We start from the raw sequence: 19,637 nt of genomic DNA, 5'->3' as shown, positions 1-19,637 counted from the left end.
CACACAGGAAGAAACGTCCTTTTCTTGTGATTAGACTTAAGGTTCTCCCTGTAATTCCCTTCATGGTACTGTTTGGAGTGGCGTGCAGGGTGGGTTACCTTACAGCTGGGAGCTGAGAGCTCAGCTCGAATTCTGGGTGCTTCCATGCGGCTCACAGACTGGCCTTCCTGTGTTCTTTCAGAGCAGCTGCTGGTTGGGCTGAAGGACAAGGACACGATCGTGCGGTGGTCTGCGGCCAAAGGGTAGGTGCCCGATTCAGGCCGGGGCTGGGCTAGGGGCTGGCAGCTTATTCCCCAGATGCTCGTCGGTCTGCTGGGTCTTCTTAATCATGAAGAACTTCTTGTGCAATTTGAGAGCTGTGGGCAGCTCTGAGAGTTTTAAAGGGTAGACTGATTTTTTTTTCCTAATTTTTATTTATTGCTTTATGTCCTAATTTTCAAGAACATTGCTGAGGTTGGTCAGCAGCTCCTTCATTTTCTTGCATTTTTGGCTGGAGTGAGCCACATTTGCCTTTTTTTAACCTTCAGGTGTTCCTTTCCTTACTCGTCCACGTCCTCATCACCGTGACCCTCACTTCCTGCCCCCATGGCCGGGGTACACCCCTCATGTAGAAAGGGGTGCTGCACAGCCCCACTTAATCCCAGAGTCTGGCATCTCCCCTCTGCTGCGCCTGAGGGAACAGCCAGCAGAGGTGCCCAGGCCCACCCAGGTGGGCCAGAGGGCCATGGGGGACAGAGTACAAAGGAAATGGTTATGGGGAAAATTAAAATTGATGGAAGTGCTGGTGGGCCCTCCCCCGAGAGTTCTGGGTTTCTGTGTCAACTAATTCATGTAGCAAGCACCAGGTAAAGGAGGTTCACATGGAGGCTTTTGGGTAACTTTGAAGCCCAGAGTCTTCTCTGCTTGGAATGTGATGGGCTGGGAGGGTGAGTCTTCCTCGGGTGCTGCTGGCCGGGACACAACCCAGGCAGGTGACCTTATGGGAGCCAGCCCAGTTGGCATCCAGCATGGGGCTGGGACAGCCTGCCGGGCAGACCTTGGTGGCCTGAGCTGGGAGCTTTGACTGTCCGAGACAAACATGTGCCGTGTGGGTTCCCCAGATACCTGTCCTGTGTTCATGTCTGTGTGATGGGCCCCCTGATGGGGCAGGTGGCCTTTGTGGAACAGACTCAGCCACTTTGCCCTTCTCTGGAGGGAAGGACAATCTCTCGGGACGTTCCTAGTGTAGCATGGGCCCTCGACAGGCTGGTGATGCTGACAGATGCTGACGTTGCTTTTCCTTTTCAGAATTGGTAGGATGGCCGGAAGACTGCCCAAAGAGCTGGCGGATGACGTGACCGGGTCGGTGCTGGACTGTTTCAGGTGTGTGGGGAGATCACGGAGGGAGGCGTGTTTCTGGGGCATGTGAGGCTGACCCAGGACTTCGACTCTTTCTCTGGAGATCTGAACATGGCTGTCGTCTCCAGTTGGTTTGCAGTACTTTATCTCGTTAGCTGACTGATATTTTACAAACTTACTAAGAGTTTTAGTGATGCTTTCACCCCAGTGGGTGGACGTGTGCCCTGGGTCCTGGGGGGACAAGCTGGCATGGTGCTGGGGTCTCAGGCTCTCTTGTATTTTCAGTTTCCAGGAGACGGACAGTGCCTGGCATGGCGGGTGTCTGGCGCTGGCGGAACTGGGCAGACGAGGCCTGCTGCTCCCTTCCCGGCTCTCAGACGGTGAGTGTGAAGCTCAGTTTCTGTGTGCACCTTGGGGTGCTCCATCCAGCCCCCTCCTGGCATGGCCCACTCCCTGGAGTGACATGAGCATTGTGAGTGTTGCAGGAGAGAGCCTTCTAGGCCTTTGTCCTTAGGCTTCTTTCTCACGTAGGCCTTCCTGAGACCCAGTGTCTCTCCTCCCTTCTGTGCAGTTTCAGTATCCTGTTGGTCCCGATTTGGAGTGTTGTGAGCTCTTGTGACGTCTGGGATTGTCTCGTCCCCCAGAACCAGTTTCACCCTCGTGGGGGTGCTGTCGCCCATTAAGAATGTGTGCATGGCCGTGGTTCTTCTCCTACAGTGACATCATGGTTCCTGGGAGCAAGACTCACGCCAGTGAGGGGATCGGGCGGGGAGGGAGCTCACAGTGGGCCTGAGCAGGGGGACAGCGTGGCGGGTGCAGACGGACCACTGATTTCGAGGCCTGCATGTCCTAGCTCTCGGACCCAGCTGCGTGGAGGTGCAGCCTGGGACCAAGGCCACAAGAAGCTTGTCTGTGGTGGGTGGGGATGTCCCTGGGAGCAGTGGTGCCTGTGGATAAAAGGGACGGATACCTGTGAGGGATGAAGAGGGCCCTTTGCTGGAGTGTGTCTCCACAGGTGCCACGCACCCTGGGGATGACTTCTGTCCAGAGCGGGGACGTCTGTGCAGAGAAGGCGCTGGTCAGCAGCCAAGCGGTGGGGTTGCTGCAGGTGCTGGCTGTGCGCCCAGTGTTGTGAGGCGCGTGCAGAGCTCCTTGACCCTTGATTTCTGTGGGCTCTTTTTCAGCTTATTTTTGTAGCAGCTTTACTGAGATATAATTCATATTAACATATTGTAAACCTCACCCATTTAAGGAATTCAATTCAGTAGTTTTTAGTACATTTATAGAGTTGTGCAACTGCCACCATCTGAGTCTGATTTCACTGTTCCTCAAAGAAACCCTGTACTCAGGGGAAGTCTTTCCCCATCTTCCCTCAGCACCCCCAGTCCTGGGCACCCGCTGATGTCTTTCTGTAACTGCCTTTTCTGGACGCTTCATGTAAATGGGATCTCCCATAGTGGTCTCGGCGTTGACTTCTTTCACTGAGCGTAATGTTTCTAACTTCACCCCCGTTGTACCATGTAGCGGTGGTACTTCATTCCTTTCTGTGGCTGAATAATATTCCATGGTATGGCTGCACGTTTATGAATCCTCTCATAGTTGATGGGTGTTTGGGTTTTCACCCTGGGCTACTGTGGGTAATGCTGCCCTGAACATTTGTGCACAAGTGTTTGTGTGGCCGGGTGAGTTCTCATCCTCCAATCCCTAGGTGTAGACCTAGGAGTAGAGGTGATGGGCCAATGCTAAACCTGCCTTCCACTTCTTGAGGAACTGCAGACTTCTCCAAGATGGTTGTTCCATGAGTAGAGGTGGTGGGCCAATGCTAAACCTGCCTTCCACTTCTTGAGGAACTGCAGACTTCTCCAAGATGGTTGTTCCATGAGTAGAGGTGGTGGGCCAATGCTAAACCTGCCTTCCACTTCTTGAGGAACTGCAGACTTCTCCAAGATGGTTGTTCCATGAGTAGAGGTGGTGGGCCAATGCTAAACCTGCCTTCCACTTCTTGAGGAACTGCAGACTTCTCCAAGATGGTTGTTCCATGAGTAGAGGTGGTGGGCCAATGCTAAACCTGCCTTCCACTTCTTGAGGAACTGCAGACTTCTCCAAGATGGTTGTTCCATGAGTAGAGGTGATGGGCCAGCGCGAAACCTGCCTTCCACTTCTTGAGGAACTGCAGACTTCTCCAAGATGGTTGTTCCATGCGCCACCACTTGACCTTCCTACCAGCTGCGTAGGGGGCTCCAGTTTCCCCATCCTCTCCAACTCTTCTGTTTCTCTGTTTTGTTATTTTTTTTTTGATAGCCATCCTAGTGGCTGTAAAGTGCTATCTTACTGTGGTTTTGATTTGCATGTCAACTGTGTTGAGCATCTTTTCATGTGCTTTTTGACCATTTGGCTATGTTCATTGGAGAAATGTATGTTCAGGTACTTTGTTAATTTAAAAAATCGGGCTATTTGCCTTTCTATCGTTGTGAGTTCTTAATGGATATAAGCCTTTTATCAGATACATGATTTGTGGATATTCTGTCTCCTCTGTGGTTGTCTTGTCACTTTGCTGATGGAGTTTGATGCGCTGAAGCTGGATTAACTTGCCAGTTTTCTCTTCCGTTGCCTGTGCCCCTGGTTCCATATCTAAGAAGTCGTTGCCTACCCTGAGGCCACGGAGATGTACTGCTGTACTTTCATTTACTCTCGTTCCATCCTAAGTGACTTACACATTTACTTGTGAAAATAGATGTGTGAGAGTGGGTGTGTGCGCGCTCAAGGGTGTCATGGGTCAAGAGGAAGTCTCTGCCTCTGTGGTGCCGATTCCAGTTTAACTTGAAGGAGACCAGAGTCCTCACTGCTGCTCACGCCTGAGGCCGGCTGGCACAGTGTACGTGTCTGTCATATATCATGACGTCAGCAGCCTCCACCAGCCGCAAGCAGCCAGAGTGAGAACACAGAGTGGCGGATGAAGTACATTGCTGCAGACGAATGTATTGTAGATGGAAAGTGTCAAAATGGGGCCCAAAAACTGTGAGACGTCACACATGGGGAGTCGGCCTGTAGTCTTAGGTGCTGGCCGCCTCCTGCCTGTGGCGCCCTCCAGATGAGCCAAGCCTTTCCGCAGACCCTTCGTGTGGCTGGTGGGTTGCGGAGCTGTGCTGTCTCCTGCCTCGGACGGGTTGTGCAGGCAGCTGCGGTCTTATCCTGGAGCAGGCTCCAGAGGTGACGGGTCTAACACCATTCGCTTTCCTTCAGCCCATTCTCCTGCTCCTCAGACTGGGCCGTTTGAATTGCCCTGTCTTCAAGTTCTCTGATCCTTCCTTCTATCTGTTCCAACCTGCAGGTTGTTCTCCTTCCTCAGCTGAATTTTTCATTTCATTGGCTATACTTTCAGTTCTAGAATTTCTCTGTAGTCTCTTTTACAGCCTGTGTCTTTATTGACACTCCATGTTTGTACAGACATTGTTCTCTTGTTTCCTTCAGCTCTTGGAGCATATTTGAGATAATTGATTCAGAGTCAGTGTCTTGTAAGACACCGTCTGGCCTTCCTCAGAGGTGGTTTCTGTCAACTTCTTTTTTTTTTCACTGTGACTGTGCCATAGTTTTTTGTTTCTTTGTATGCTTTGTTACTGTTTTATTGAAAACCGGGCGCCCTGACATATGATGTGGTAACTCTAGAGACTGAGTTCTGCCTTGTCCGAGGTTTGCTGTGCTTGCTGTTGAAGCTTGTTTAGCCATCTCTTTATTTAGTGACTTTTTCCCAGACTTCTTCTTTGCAGTGACTTTATTCCTTGTTTGGTCACTGAGGTCTCTCTTCTGTTGCTTTAGTGTATCGCCAGTGACCTAACAGAGGTTTCTTAGATGCTGAAATTTAGTAGCCTCTTTGTTCGCTAAGCACCCTGTTGATTGATGCAGGGTTTTTTTAATTAGATTCCAGAGTGCTGAAAAGCTAGATTCTGCTTTTACCAGCTTACTGGTTTCCTTGGTAGAGGGACCAATTCGTGGAGTCCCCTACGGCCATATTCTGTGACATCATCCAAAAACCAGCATCTGAATAGCATTCCAGTGTTACTCTGGGTCCTCTGAGAAGATGTGGACACCAAGACAGGATTAAGTGTGCAAGTTATTTTATTAGGAAATGTTGGGAAGGCTGGCAGAGCCACCATCCAACCCCAAGAGCTGCGGGGCTGGGGTGTGGGTGGTGGAGTCCTGGTGGGCCGTGTGGTCTCAGGAAGGGCTTCTAGGGGAGTAGGGGTCCTCAAGCCAAAGTCAGCCTCAGACACATTCTCAGCTTCCTGGGATGCTCTGCAAGGCATGGCTGCTGCCCTGCCTCTTTGGTGGAGTCGCCATGGGGCCTGGGGTCAGCCTGTGCCTGTGGGTGAGTCCTGCCTTGGCCACAGCCTTCGTGTGCAGAGTGCTGACCACGCTTGTCTCCTTACTGCCCCCTCTCCATGGGCCTGTGTGCCTGGCTTTCCTTCTCTACTGCTCCTGACCTCTCCTAGCACTTTCCTGTTCTCCTGACGACCATGCGCTTTACTGATTTTTAACCTTTGTGCAATCTTGAACTCTTGGACATTCCAGCCTGTAAGAAAAGTGATAGCCGTATCGAGACGTCTCTGGCTTAGTGTGTGGAGTAGGGGTTGTGTTTTTCTGTATCAAAATGTTTTTCTCCTTGAGTGAAAGTTTGTGCGTGTACTTCATTTCATACTCACTCCTCTCCCTGTCTTGGGAGTGGGGGCATTTTGGTTGAAGGTTAAACCAGGGGTAGAGGTAGATGGCTGTGGGCTGCTGGTAAGACTGTTACAAAGCAGGTTGTCAGTACTTTTGTTTCTTCAATGTGAATACAAGGATCCTTTTTAGAAGTTATTTTCAGCTTTACTAGGATGTGTAGTTCACCTAACATACAGTTTACCTATTATAAGTGTCTGATTCAGTGGCTTTCGTTTGTTACATTATCATTTTTCAAAAAACATTTTAGAATAAATATGACATCAATTCAGTTCAGGCGCTCAGTTGCATCTGACTCTTTGCAACCCCATGGACTGCAGGGTGCCAGGCCTCCCTGTCCATCACCAACTCCCAGAGTTTACCCAAACTCATCTCCATTGAGTTGGTGATGTCATCCCACCATATATGACATAAACTTGCCATGTTAACTATTTTCAAGTGTACAGTGCAGTGGCGTTAACTACATTTACAGTGTTGTATAACCATTATCATCACCATCTATTTCCAAATTTTTTTTAATGTTCCCAGACAGAAACCATGTCCCCCTAAACACTTAACTCCCCCTCCCTTCCCCTCCCCTCAGCCTCTGACACGCACAAGTCTGTCTGCCTCTGTGAGTCTGCTGCTCCGGGGACCTCATATAAGTGGGATTGTGCAGGATTGTCCTTAGTGTACTACTTACTTTGTTCAGGATTCCAAGGTTAAGTTCAGTTTGTAGCTCATGCCAATCTCTTCATGGCTGAGTAACAGTCCCCTGTGTGTATGGATGGCCTGTTATTTACGTGTCCATCTGGCAATAGATTTTTGGGTTATTTCTGTCTTTTTACTATTTTGAATAATGCTGCCATGAACATTGGGTGCCTGCATCTGTTTGAATCCCGGTTTTCATTTCTTTTAGGTGTATGTCTAGGGGTGAGATTGCTGGTTCATATGGTAATTCTGTATTAAAATCTTTGAAGACTTACCGCATTTTATACATGAAGGTCAGAGACAGCTCTGGAGCTGGGTTATATGTGAATGAAGAAAGGTACTGTCATTGATACATCAGCAAGACGGAATTTTTTTTGCTGTTGTTGCTAAGCTCTAAGAACCCACTGTGCTTGTAGAGGTAGTTGCAGAGAGCCTGCATGGTTTCTGTGGCTGTACGTGTGCAGATGACCTTTTGGAGGAATTCCCTTAGGCAGGTTAATTTCATGGGGCTGCAGGCACATGTGGCTCCACCGTGAACATCTGCAGGCAGCGCTGGGGCTCCCTGACTTGTGTGGCTGCAGGACTCTGAGCAGTCGTTAACTGTCTCCGTTTCTTCTTACTGTCATTTAAGATGGTGGTGGACATTCTTGGGTGAGCTTAGAATCTCTGGGTCCCCAAAACGGAAGTTTTATGTTCTTGCCTGTAAGGCACGAGGTGAGAGCTTATCTCTAGGGCCTGAGGCTTTGGGCCCCAAGCCTAGAACAGCTTCTGACCCTCTGCTTCCTGCAGGGTGTGGACTTGCTGGAAAGCACGGGTACCCTGTTTTTGGTCTTTGTCAAAGCACATTGGTATACAGAAACATAGGAGCCCAGGCTTGCCAGTGAAGGCTGCGCATGTGTGCGTTGGTTTCAGGTCACGACAGCACATGTGTTGGATTGGTGGTGTGGGCCAGGGACGCATAGGCCATCCTTGATGATCTATAACAGTTTGTAACAGCGGCTTCCTATTTACCTGAAGAGAATCAAGACCAGCTCTGCATCCCTGTTGTGGGTTGGTGTTGTTCAGTCGCTAAGCTGTGTCTGACTCTTTGAGACCCCATGGACTTCAGCATGCCAGGCTTTCCTGTCCTTCACCATCTCCCAGAGTTTGCTCAGACTCATGTCCATTGAGTCAGTGATGCCATCCAACCATCTCATCCTCTGTCATTCCCTTCTCCTCCTGCCCTCAATCTGTCCCACCGTCAGGGTCTTTTCCAATGAGTTGGCTCTTCGCATCAGGTGGCTAAAGTATTGGAGTATGTGAGTTGGTATCAGTGGTTTTATATAAATTTAACTTGCTAGAAAGCAGGTTGTTTGCCATACTGAATAGTGTCATTTTTTTTTAATAAGCAGATTTTAAATTTATTTATTTTTATTTATTTATTTTTGGGCAACACTGGGTCTCCATTGCTGCCCGTGAACTTTTCTCCAGTTGTGGCAGGCAGGGGCTGCTCTCTCATTGCAACACACGGACTTCTCATTGCAGTGGCTTCTCTTATTGCGGAGCACGGGCTCGTGGGCTCGTGGGCTCGTGGGCTCCAGCAGTTGCAGCGTGTGGGCTCTAGAAAGCAGGCTTAGTCGTTCTGGTGAGCGGTTTAGTTGCCCCGCAGCACATGGGCTCTTCCCGGACCAGGGATCAAACCCGTGTCTTCTTAATGGGCAGGTGGAGTCTTAACCCCTTGATCCTCAGGGAAGTCCTTGTTATTTAAAACAAATTTCTTGTAAAAACTATTTGTTTGGCTGTACCAGGTCTTAGTTCCAGCATGTGGGATCTAGTTCCCTGGCCCAGAGACTGAACCCAGGCCTCCTGCCTCGGAAGCAGATCTTAACCACTAGACCGCCAGGGAAATCCCATGAATGCTGTCGTTTTAACAGAAAGCCTCTGCATCACTGCTTGGGATGTGTCTGGTGGGATCCAGGCAACGTGATGCCTTGGAATACACCACACTCCATCTAAAATGCAGGGACTTTATCCTTCGTCTCCTTGAACTTGTATTTCCATTTACTTTTCCCAGAGGATCTTTTCCTAATGTAACATGTTTCTGTGCTTGAGAATCTTCTGTTGATCTCTCTGTCAAGTGTCTACAGCATGAGGATGTCTGTACGCAGACATCAGCTCTTCACATTTGTTCTGCCAAAAGATACTAATTGTTTAAGAAGTTTTCTAGATTGAGTTTTTACAGAATTAGTTATTAGTATAATCTTGATCAAAACAACTGAAAATAATACCTTATTGAAATGCAACTATTAACCAGCTGGATTTTTACTTCAGGCTGTCTTTCTGTGGTATGAATCTGCCTGCCAGCACAGGAGATGGGGATTTGATCGTTGGGTTGGATAGATCTCCTGGAGAAGGAAATGGCAACCCACTCCTGTATTCTTGCCTGGGAAATCCATGGACAGAGGAGCCTGGCGGGCTACAGTCCATGAGTTTGCAAGAGTCGGACATAACTTAGTGACTAAACAGTCTTTTGGTGAATAGTGCTTATATCTAGAACAAGGCAACTTTTTATTTAAAACTTTTACGTTTTTGGCTGTAAGCACTGAGAAGCCTTGTTATACGTGCATGTCACTGGGAACGGCAGGTGTTAGCTTTAGCAGTGCTTATTCTCATTGGATGGCTCTATTGGGACTGCCCCTGTGTTGGTCAAAGTTGTGTTGAAGCCTCCTGTCTTGTGGAGAGAGCTCACTCAGTCCAATCAGCTTAGCTCCATGCCACCGTTTCTAGGCCCTTTCTTGACCCCCTCTCCCCACACGTTGTGTTTTTGAGAGGCACCCTCTGAACAGTGGGGAATGGCCTTTGTGAAGGGTGAGGGGCCCTGTGGCTTTTTAGGCAGTGGCCTAGGAAACTGAGGCCCTGGGCGTTTGGTCTCCACGGGCACCCCAGGCACGTGCACTCACCCCGGCTTGATGGCTCCTGGTGGACAGTGGACGCGCATGCACCTCACACACACACTGAGGCATCCTCACCCTCAGTTTTAATTGCTGCTGCCTCAGTTCTTTTTCTTTTTCATCGAGTTTATTTATTGTTGCAAAATATAACACAGCATTTATGCTTATCTTCTTTTTACGTAGCCTCAAATTTTACCTATGAGTTTATTGGAGAATTAGCAACATGTACATCATTTTAGGAAGTGGAAAACCAGGCCGAATGTGTCAGAAGACGCACCGTAATGTAGAGAAGACAGAGCACGTTGAGAATAGCTTCCCCAGCAATGCACTCTTCCCAGTGGAAATAAATTACTTGTATAAATAGCCTCTTGCTGTCTGTGATTCAGTCATAACAAACAGCGTTTTTACATCTAGCACTTTAATGCTAGTACTGGAAATGTCTTTTCCTGGCATTTTTCCCCCCAGTAATTGTTCTTTACTTTGAAACACATAGTAGACATAATAGAAAAAAACAATTAAAAATAAGAAAAGTATTTTTAAAGAGAGTTCCTCTAAGATGCTAACACTTAAAAGTTACCTTTCGGTCCTGTGCATTTCATTTGACATTTTGCATCAGGTCCTAAAGTGTGAGTCATTCAAATATTTTACAGCCAGAAGTAGAAGCACCTTTTAACGTTTATGCTTAATATTTACAAAACTGGGTTGAGTTGCAGCTTTATCTTAAATTTTTTTTTTTTTTTCCTATTTTGTGAAGAAGACAACTCAGTTGTCAAGATTGACCAGACGAGAGAAATGAGGGCCGGGGGGGGGTTTGCTGCTGTCTTGCCTACATTGCAAGTCGTGTTTGTGGCCGCAGCTCTGGCCGCCAGGGAGCGGCTCTAAGACACCCGAGTTCTCTTCCGGAGTGTGAACACTCTGGCTGTGTCACTGGGCTTTGCCTTTTTGGATCCCTGCTGGCCCTTCCCTGCCTCCCTGGGGCTCGTCCTCTTTTGCCCTTTGGGTCTGAGGTCGCACTGAGCCTCCTGGCTCTCTAGGGCCCTGGGGGTGGGTGCATCTGGCTGGCAGGTGGGCTCGTGGGCCGCGGGCTCGACATTCCCTGGGCTGTAGGCTGCCAGTTGGCAGAGGGCCACAGCCGCTGTCTGCTTCTGCTCATCGCTGTCAGCTGCACGTATATCCTGGGCCTTCCCAGTGGGGCTGGGCACCGGGGCCTCCACAGAGCTGGGGTCAGGCCCGTCCCCAGAACTTGCAGGTTCCCTCTGCTGAGTTGGAGAGGGGGTGGGGGCAGTGGCAGGCTCGGCCCCTCGAGGGGGGCTGCACATAGAGGGCCTTGAGGTCAGGGCGTTGCAGGGGTCCTTCACTGAGAGGTTGAGGGGCGCATCCTGCGGCTCCACGAATCCTCCGTGGGCAGGGCTGCACGCGGCAGCCGGCTCAGCCTCTGGTTTTGTGGACAGGTTCAGCGGGGCTGCCCTGGAGCCGTCCTCCGGGCTGGAGGGGGCAGCCTCCAGGCTCACCAGCTGAGTTGGAGCGTCTGTGCTCAAGGCCTCGAGGCTGAAAGAGACACAGAGAGGGCGTCACAGGGACCTTGCTAAGGGACCCTGCCCACGGGGGGTTTGGGCAAGTGCCATTCCCTCTGACTGAGCCCAACCAGAGACATGACTTCAGAGGTTTAGAAAATGGACTCGCTTACCTTTTCGGAGATACCACTCTGCTGTCTGGGGCCTGGGAATGTGGGTGCTCCGTGTTCTTCTTGATGGGCTTGAAGGCTGCGAGGCCCTGTTCAGGTGGTAGGATCCTTCCTGGGGCACCAGAGGCGGGCCCATCTGGGAGGCCGCACAGGCCAGCGCACGGCTGGCTTGTCTGTGTGAAGTTGGTGGGACTCGGCCTTCCTGGGGAGCCTGTGGCCGCGCTGCCCGCTCGTGGGCTCATTTTGGTCCCTTCCGTGTCCCTCTGCCCATCTTTGGAAGGTTCTTTAGCCTCGGGAGTCGGACTCTCCTTCTCCAACTCTGTGTGTTTTTTGTGGGAGTTGGAGGAGTTTAACTTGGAGGGACTCAAGGCCTGGTAACCTAGGGCAGCTTCTTCCAGTAGATGCGAGCTTTGGTCCCGTGAAATGCCAGCCACGGGTGGGAGTCTGAGGCCGTAGGAGGAGAACGCAGACTCTGGTCTGTAAAATCCGTAAGGAATTGGCAGGCTAGAGTGATAGTGCTGGAAGAATCTGTAATGGTCGTATGTGGAGGGAGCCGGGTTTAGGTGCTTAGGGATGGGCCCTGGGTGAGGCAGAAAGTGTCTTTGGTCTTGGGCCCCGTAGACAGACAGAAGGGAGCTGTCACACTCGGGTGAGTTCCCTGCGAGTAGGTAGGGTGAGTAGATGGTGGCCAGTCCGTGCTCTGTGTAAAAATGAGGCGGGTACTCCGTGATGCTGGGGTGCACATACGGGGAAGCGGCACCAAAGCCCTTTGTGGATGGGATTTTATGTGGAAACTCAGGTGTGAGGAAGGGTGAGCCAGCTCTCCAGGGGTAGCCAGGGGTGTGGAAGGCAGACTTGGTGTGGAAAGAGGCGGCTTTGGCAGGGGCGTGGGTCAGGGCCAGCGCTTCAGGAGTCTCCGTGAGCTCCTGCCCTTTGAGTCTGTGTTCCCCCACTGGAACGAACGCTGAAGGCCGGACAGCTCCTTCCAGAACAGGCTGGGTGCCCACGGCAGCTTCTGGGGCTGGGCTTGGGGGTGCTGCTTCCTTGTGGGGAGTGGGCTTCTGTCCAAGGCACCTGTGAGGCCCGCGTGTGGGCAGGTCCAGGTTTTCCTTGATGTCGTCCTTGGCGAGGCCGTGTTGGAGCTTGGCATCCAGGTGTGAGAGCCCGCTTGGGACAGGCTTGGAAGAGGTGGGCTTCACCACAGGGTCAGGCTGATTGGTTTGCTTAGGGTCCGAAGAGTTTGGTTTGGAGCACTTGGGAACGCGATCTTGCTCAGACACTAAAGTGATGGAGTTTTTACAAAGACCGTATTTCATGTGGTTGAAAAGATGTGACTTTTCATTGCAAGTAAAGGGACACTGGAAACACTTGTACTTGAACGGCTTTCCTGGGGGCCTGGGGATGTAGTGTGGCTTTTTTGGTTTCCGCTCTTTGAGAAGGCTCATTTTCCTCCTGTGATTTGGTGGTGTCTGAGCCTTGCTGGCTCCTGTGTAGCTCAGCCTCGGTGGTTTTTAAGGAAGCAGGTCACCGCTTTTCCTTTGCTTTCCTTTCTGAGCGCTTCTACTTGAAGCCGGCTTCACGGGCTGTGGGTGTGACCAGGGAAGTCTTGCTCATTTGGGGACCAGGAGCTGAAATGGAGGAGCAGAGCCTTAGAGTCAGGATGCTGGCTAACAAGCTAATGAAGAACCAGCCTGAGCTGCCTGGCTCACGGAGGAGGAGAAGCAAAGGCCCCTGCAGGTGGTGTAACTGCTGAAGTAGGGGCAGGTATGAGACGGGCATCAGCCGCCCCTCCGCGATGCCCCCGGTGCCACGCCTACAGTGCTCTCTGTTACCGTAGGGAGAGGGTGGTTGCAGAAGGGCTTAGTGGCGTTTCACAGAAAACCTGTAACTCTTGCGGTTTTGGGAACCTTTAACCTGTGATCTGAGGCCTCATGTGCCAGGAAGGTTGTGCACCCAGCTGACTGACTGACTGCTGAGATCCCACCCCCTTCTGTGTGCCTGGGGTTTCTGGATGAGTCCTGTCACCTGGACCGAGTGCTGAGCTCCAGTGCGACCTGAGAAAGCCTGGGCTCACACGTGCCTGTGACATTCACATTTGTGCTCACTGAGAACAAGGTGAGTGTGATTATAACATTCAATTCATCTGCCCTATTTAATCACAGTGTTCTGTTCTACGAGGGAATATTTAAAAGAACAAGTGAAAATGCGACATCCCCTCCTGGGCAACCCCCCGCCCGCTTCTAAATTCACAAATGGAAAGTCAGCTTTCTGAGTAGTGTTTGTGTTGGCCCGCATGCAAACAGAAGTGCTGTGTTTATGTTGATTTGAATGATATTAAGATGCGATGAGCCTGTGAGTAAGCAGCTGTCCTCATGTGCTTTCGCCTTCCACTGCCCACCTTGGGTAGTAGCCCATCCCTGCCTGTTCTGGCCTTACCAGAAGGCAGAAAAGCTTAGCAGCCCTCCTGGCAAGAGGAAACCAGAGTGAGTGGTGCCTAATTTTAGAAATGACTGGATTCTGAGAGGAACTCAGCCCAGCCTTTAACCTGTAGAAAGGGCCTCCAGATTTCTTCCCCAGGGTCCTCCTATCCCTGCCCAACCCCCAAGCTTAATCTCCTGAATTTCCCTCAGAGGTTGCTTTGCACACCCCTGAGCTCTCACTCTGCCTCATAAACTGAAGCTGAGAACAAAAGGCGTGAGGTCTGGGAGGATCTCGGCAGGGCCGGGTGCGGCTGCGCGTCCAGGACCAGCCCATGGGGTGACTGTGTCTTAGAGAAAGCCTGTGGGTGGGAAGGGCTGGGGGCGGTGGTGGTGAGGAATCGAGGCCGGCACTTTAATTTGCGTAAAAGAATGTCGAAAGGACTTAGCTTCTCAATATTTTTAAACACTTTAAAAAATAAACTTATAAAGGAAATAACGTGCAACTGCAGTTTTGTTTTAAGGAGTGAGTAAATACGGTTAGTTCTGAGCCTTGTGAAATTGCTTGTATAAAGCATCACCTTCTAGACACCGGGTTGGTTAAAACACTGAGCTGGAAAGCAGCCCTTTAAAAATAGAGAAATATGCATGGGAAATCTAAGAGACTTGTTTTCACAGAATAAAATGTAGCTACCCTCTGTGCCGTCTCACACATTGGAGATGAGGTAATGGGTAGTTTGCGAGAGGAGGGCTTAAGCAGGGAGGGAGTGGGATTTTAATTTCACTTGGATATCTTCTTTAAAAAAAAAACCAAAACTCTGATCTTACTCTCAGCAGACTGGTTCCTCTGCTCATTATTTTCATATTTCTTAAAAACACAAAGAACCACTCTCCCCCCAACAAGCTACCTCTGTTAACCTGTTTTATTGTCCCATCTCCTTGAAAACCTGTTTCTGAGAAGTGGTTTGGGTGGCCTGCTGCCTTCTGTCGTGGGGAGAGTGTCTGCAGAGCAGGGTTGCTCGGGTGCATAGTTTGGATGAGAAACAAGAGTTTTGGCTGCCCCCTAATTGGAGAGGTGGGGTCCGCAGGCCCTCTTTGGGGGTGTTCATTGGTAGGGTACCAAGTGGGCAGCGGCCAGCCCGGCGGCACCTGGTGCCCAACTCTCGCTCGTCTTCCTCCTCTCCGCCTGGGAACAATTGCGGGAACTACGCGCAGTGTGAAAGCCCAGCTTGGTTAAACATGTGGTCACAGCTTTGCGTCTTCCTAATTTCCCCTTTTATTAAGGGAAAATGCGAAATAGTTTACGAGTTCAGTCCATACCTTGTGGGGCAGGTGTGCCCTGGGCTATAAAAGCATTATTTCCTGCCTCCCGTCAGGAAGCGATTCCAGCCAGCTCGGGGCCAGCCTGATAAGTCAGGGCAACCTGTGCTGGCACGTCCCATTATGCTCCCTGATTCTGAAGGCGTGAGAACCTCTGCAAGTCAGGTTCCCATGATTGTATAGGATATGTTATGGCAGAGATCTGAAAACTGATGATTTCATCACTAGCTGGAAGCACGGCGATCAAAATGATGACAGTTGCAAAACGCCTCATCAAGTGTGAGCCCGAGAGTCCTGGTGGCACCAGGGGTGAGCACAGACACACACCTGCCGCGCCAGCCCGGACCCGCGAGCCCAGACCAGCCGAAAACCCCTCGGGTTTAAGATGACGATGGTGTTAGCTTTAACAGCAGTATTGTCTGGTAGTGCTCATACTTCGAGGCCAAAATATAAAATAAGCTCACTTTGGTTAAGTTTTCTCAAAGGTTTATAGGAGATCGGTTGTATGTGAGTTATCACAGTGTTACTCAAAATAATAGTTTGGGCACTAATTGCTCTTGTGTTAATATGTACTTTTTTCAGTCAGAGGATCTGGTGCCTGCAGTTTTGGTCTGAACGTTTAGTTCTTTGGTCAGCGATCTTACAAGGACAGTGAACAGGTTTCAGGGGATGGTTTCCTTGGTGCCAGTGCTCCGGGAGGTGAGAGTATTCCGGGACGCAGCTGTTGGAAGGTGAGCCTGGACGGAGTCACAGGGGCAGCAGCTGTAGTAACTTTGAGTAAACTGACCTCTCCAGGGTTGCACAATTCACTAATTAAAACAAGGGAGTGCAGCTGCTTCAGACGCCGATAGAGACGAACTAGTTCACTGGGTTATAAAAATGCAATCATGTCAGAGAAATAAATGGGGTAAGATTGAGGCTTCTGTAAGCTTCCAAAGGGGACAACCTCTTGGAAGATGATGTCAGTCTGTGGGTTCTCTCTTGCCCAGGTGAGGTTTACAGGGTGAGAAGCTAAAGCTGAGTGCCCAGGACCTCATTGGTCTGGCCATCCGCAGAGACAGGGTTTGCCCATCTCTGGTCAGTTTATATCTGCCAGACCTGGTGCAGGCTGGCAGCGGGGTGGGGATGGGGGAAAGAAAGGGTGTTGTTGCCAAAACAATATAATCCAGAATTCAAGTTTAGATTAGTAATCAGAGGTGAAGTTTCTCTGAAGGGGATAAGATTGGTGTTTCACTATCCTTGTCCTGGGAAAGCTGGTACAGTCTGGGGGCTGGTGAGGGGGCGCAGGGTGCCATACAGGGAGAGGTTAACAGAGCAGGGTCCTCGGTTTGGCTCTCCTGGGAGAAGTGCAGCATTAGCATGTTAGTTGAAAATGCAGATGTTAGCCTAGTCCTAGAAGGTTATTTGTGGGACAGTGTCTTCCACCCTTCTTACACCTCTCACTGGGTCAGCAGGAGCCGTGGGGAGTCCTGCATGTTAGGTCAGGGTGCTGTCCTCGAATGCAGGGGGGGGTCCCTGCCTGCCTTCCTGCCTGCGAGCAGCTGTTGGTACGAGGCTGGCCCTCAGCTGTGCCCTCAGCGGAGTCGGGTCCCACCCTGAGGGGTGTGGGTAGGGAGCAGGGCCAGAGGGACAACTGTGGCCCCTGGCCCGAGCCCATTCTGTTACAAAACCCCCCCCCCCCCGTGACCCCTCATGTGCCGCCACCCCTGCCCACCTCCCACCCGGAGACCGGGGAGCTGGCTGCGGCGTCCCCTCCCACAGGCCTGGGTGGTGCTGCCCACACGGCGCTCTGAGCCACCTGTGGTTTCGTGTCCACGGGCTTTGTCTGCCTGTTTCAAAAGCACTGAGGTGCCAGCGCGCGTCTTGCAGTAGCCTCCTAAGTGTGGACAAGTGTCTCCGTAGTTGCCAGTCATTAGGGTGATAGTGAGTGGCCAGTGTGTTTAACAGTTTTCTAGAGAGTCTGAACTCCAAAAAACAGGCAAGAGAAAGATGTTTTCTGAACTTTGATAGGAGACAATAGAGGTAATTATAGCTTAACTTTATGGGGCATTGCTGTGACGTGCCGGGTAGCTATGCATGTCACGCGTACTAACCTCTGCACTGGAAGAATCTTCCACCCTCCCCAGTGGTGTCCAGCTGCCTGGCAGGGAGCCTCGCCAGGTAGCGCGTTCTGAAGGGCATGCTATAATTACGATATTGTGATGTGGCATTATTGCATAACTCAAGGACACGCCATTGTCGCCTACCCACTGGGGTGTCGCAAGAACAAGATTTGTGAGTTTTACTCCCAATTGAGCTTTTCCAGTGATTAACCACCACTCCCTCCCAGACTTTCAGTTCTTTAAAATGAAGGATAAACATGAGGGCAACCATGACCTAGGGTAAAAGATAGTTTTCTGGGATATAGTTTGGAGAAATGGATCCAGAAAGACAACCAGGGGCTCTTTCTGGTTTCAGCCAGAGACCCTGGGTTACAGACAGTGTTCAGCAGTGAACGCACAGCTTTAATGTTCGGGCCACCTCCCTAAAGCCAGAGCTCCAAACTGCCCGCCGCCTCACCTTAAAGCACCAGGTTAAAGCATTGGAAGGATTTGGCTAATACAAAATAAAAATCAGGGTAACAAGTAGACAGGTTTTCATTACTTTAAGTCTGATGTTGGCCAGTCTGACCAATAATTTGATCAGTAATTGTTTTCATGCAAATTTATGAGAAACTCTTTTAAGAGTAAGAAAATTCCCTTTTTGTATGTACAGAGATCCTCTTTAGTTAAGATGTTTTTTGTTTACTTGGTAAGCTTATGTCAAAACAGCACTTATTTTAAACTTCAAAAGGTTTGAATTTTTTTCCTCTTTAATATTTAATTTAAAATTTTTGGGGAGAGGATACATTCACAAAGTTTGGAATTCAAAAAGCGTGAACAACTGCACGGTAAAAAAAAAAAGTCTCACTCCCACCTCTGCTCCCCAGGTCTCTTCCCCAGGGACTACCAATGTTAATCATTTTTTTAATCTAAAAGGTTGTAAAATTAAATTATAAATTAAGATCTGCCACTATCTGTGTATATATGTGGTCCTTTTATGTTGAAACTTGTTAATTTTTTAAGGTGAAGAACAGATAGGCATAACATCAAATTGAGTTTGAGTTTAAAGTTGTTGAATTTTATGGTAGAAATGAGAACTTCACATCGAAATAAACTCATTTATACCCTTAGAATAAAGTGTAAGCCTTATTAAAAGTTTTGTAATAATGGTCTCCTTTCCAGCAGTGCACCTGCTGGGTCCTGAGTAATCCACAGAGAAGAGAGCAGGGCAGAGAGACAGGTGATTCACTGAGCAGATAGTTTTAAGATAAATCTGAGAGGAGTTTGGAAAGAAAACTTGCATTTGAGAAGAAATGGTAGGTACAAATAGTAGGTACTTACCAGAGGTGGGGAGGTAGAAGCTGTGGCTGCCGGGCCGGAGCAGGACCTGTTCTCACGCTCGCTCTCGCTGAAACTGGAGCCGGCTGTTCCAGTGGGAGGGATTTAATGTAGGAGTCGAGCCCTCGGGGCGTAGAGATGCACCTGATATTCCTCCCGCCCGCAGCTACGATTCATGTGTTTGCACCCACCAAGCCGGCCAGCCAGTGCCACCTCCATGCCTCACGGCAGCTCCCTGCCCAGGTTTCCTGAGTGCCATGGTAGTGCCGCCTGGCTCTTTGTGAACTCGGGGGTTGCACACATTCGAGGTGAGGGTAGAGGCCTCCCAGAGGAGTTGTAGTGTGTGCAGGCGGCGGCAGCCGATGCTGACATTTAGCCTGAAATGCATCTCTTCTAACGGATGCCGACAGCCCCGGTGTCCTCCCCGTGAGGGCTTGACGGAACCTTTGTCACCCTCCACCCCGGGGACTGGGAGACCTGCCCGGGTCCTCCTGGAGAGCCGGAGGGGGGCCGCCGGGGCTGCCGCGGGGACCTGCCGGCGCACGCCCAGGACCAGCCCTGAGCAAGGCTGCCGTGCTGCGTGGCTGTGTGCTGCTGCTGGGAACGGCCTCCACGCCTGTCCTTGCCGCCCCTTTTTTTCTCTTCAGATGATTAAGACACTTAGTTTGTGATCCGGGGCACCCCCCACTCCCCTTCAACTGCCTGCTGTCGAGTCACTGGCTGCCTCCACGCTCTCTGGGAGGCTGCATGTGGTGCAGGTGTGGGGATGGGGAAACGGGTGTGCCTGGCGTGGGTGCCAGGGTGGGCTTACCAGCACAGATGCTGTTTTAGTTTTTTCTTTTTAGGCTTAAGATTTTACTTGGCTTTACCTTCATGTTTAATTGAAGAAAAAGGTCTTTTAGTTATTTTCATCCAAATTAGATATCCACAGAATTTAGAGCCTAAAAAAAATAGTCCTGTCTTACCACAAAAAAGAAAAAAAACAGTGGTTCCTGCTGCTCCCCTCACCTCTTGCTGATGACAAGCCACCCAAAACAGGTGGCTTAAAAACTTCCATTTTTATGATCTCAGATTTTTCGGGTCAAGAGTCTAGCCTGCTCCAGGCCGGCCTTGTGTGCTGTGG

General features: G+C 50.2%; 2 protein-coding genes across 3 annotated transcripts in view; one reads left to right on the top strand and one right to left on the bottom strand.

Moving 5' to 3' along the window:
- Window positions 1-19,637, top strand: part of TBCD (tubulin folding cofactor D) — a 144,049-nt gene that overhangs the window by 39,944 nt on the left and 84,468 nt on the right. For both annotated transcript variants that reach the window (XM_018065386.1, XM_018065385.1), the window contains exons 11-13: window positions 182-242; window positions 1,288-1,362; window positions 1,624-1,718. In XM_018065386.1, coding sequence (XP_017920875.1) covers window positions 182-242; window positions 1,288-1,362; window positions 1,624-1,718 — 231 coding nt within the window. The remainder of the gene's footprint in view (window positions 1-181; window positions 243-1,287; window positions 1,363-1,623; window positions 1,719-19,637) is intronic.
- On the bottom strand, window positions 9,789-19,246 carry ZNF750 (zinc finger protein 750). Its single transcript, XM_005694165.3, has 3 exons — window positions 18,518-19,246; window positions 11,362-12,986; window positions 9,789-11,222 (listed from the first exon to the last, which is right to left on the bottom strand). Exons 2-3 carry the CDS (start codon window positions 12,801-12,803, stop codon window positions 10,553-10,555), a joined length of 2,112 nt encoding a protein of 703 aa, XP_005694222.2. The 5' UTR covers window positions 12,804-12,986; window positions 18,518-19,246; the 3' UTR covers window positions 9,789-10,552.

Source organism: Capra hircus, chromosome 19, assembly GCF_001704415.2.
Source record: "Capra hircus breed San Clemente chromosome 19, ASM170441v1, whole genome shotgun sequence".
In the NCBI taxonomy this organism is placed as follows: domain Eukaryota; kingdom Metazoa; phylum Chordata; class Mammalia; order Artiodactyla; family Bovidae; genus Capra; species Capra hircus.
This window is presented reverse-complemented; position numbering and strand designations above follow the sequence as displayed.

Bases quoted from the DNA above. Each gene is read 5' to 3' on its own strand.
- ZNF750 (XM_005694165.3), bottom strand. From the start codon at position 12,803: ATGAGCCTTCTCAAAGAGCGGAAACCAAAAAAGCCACACTACATCCCC. The intron at 11,223-11,361 runs GTAAGCGAGTCC...TGTCTCTTTCAG, and splicing joins AGAGTGGTATCTCCGAAAAG to CCTCGAGGCCTTGAGCACAG.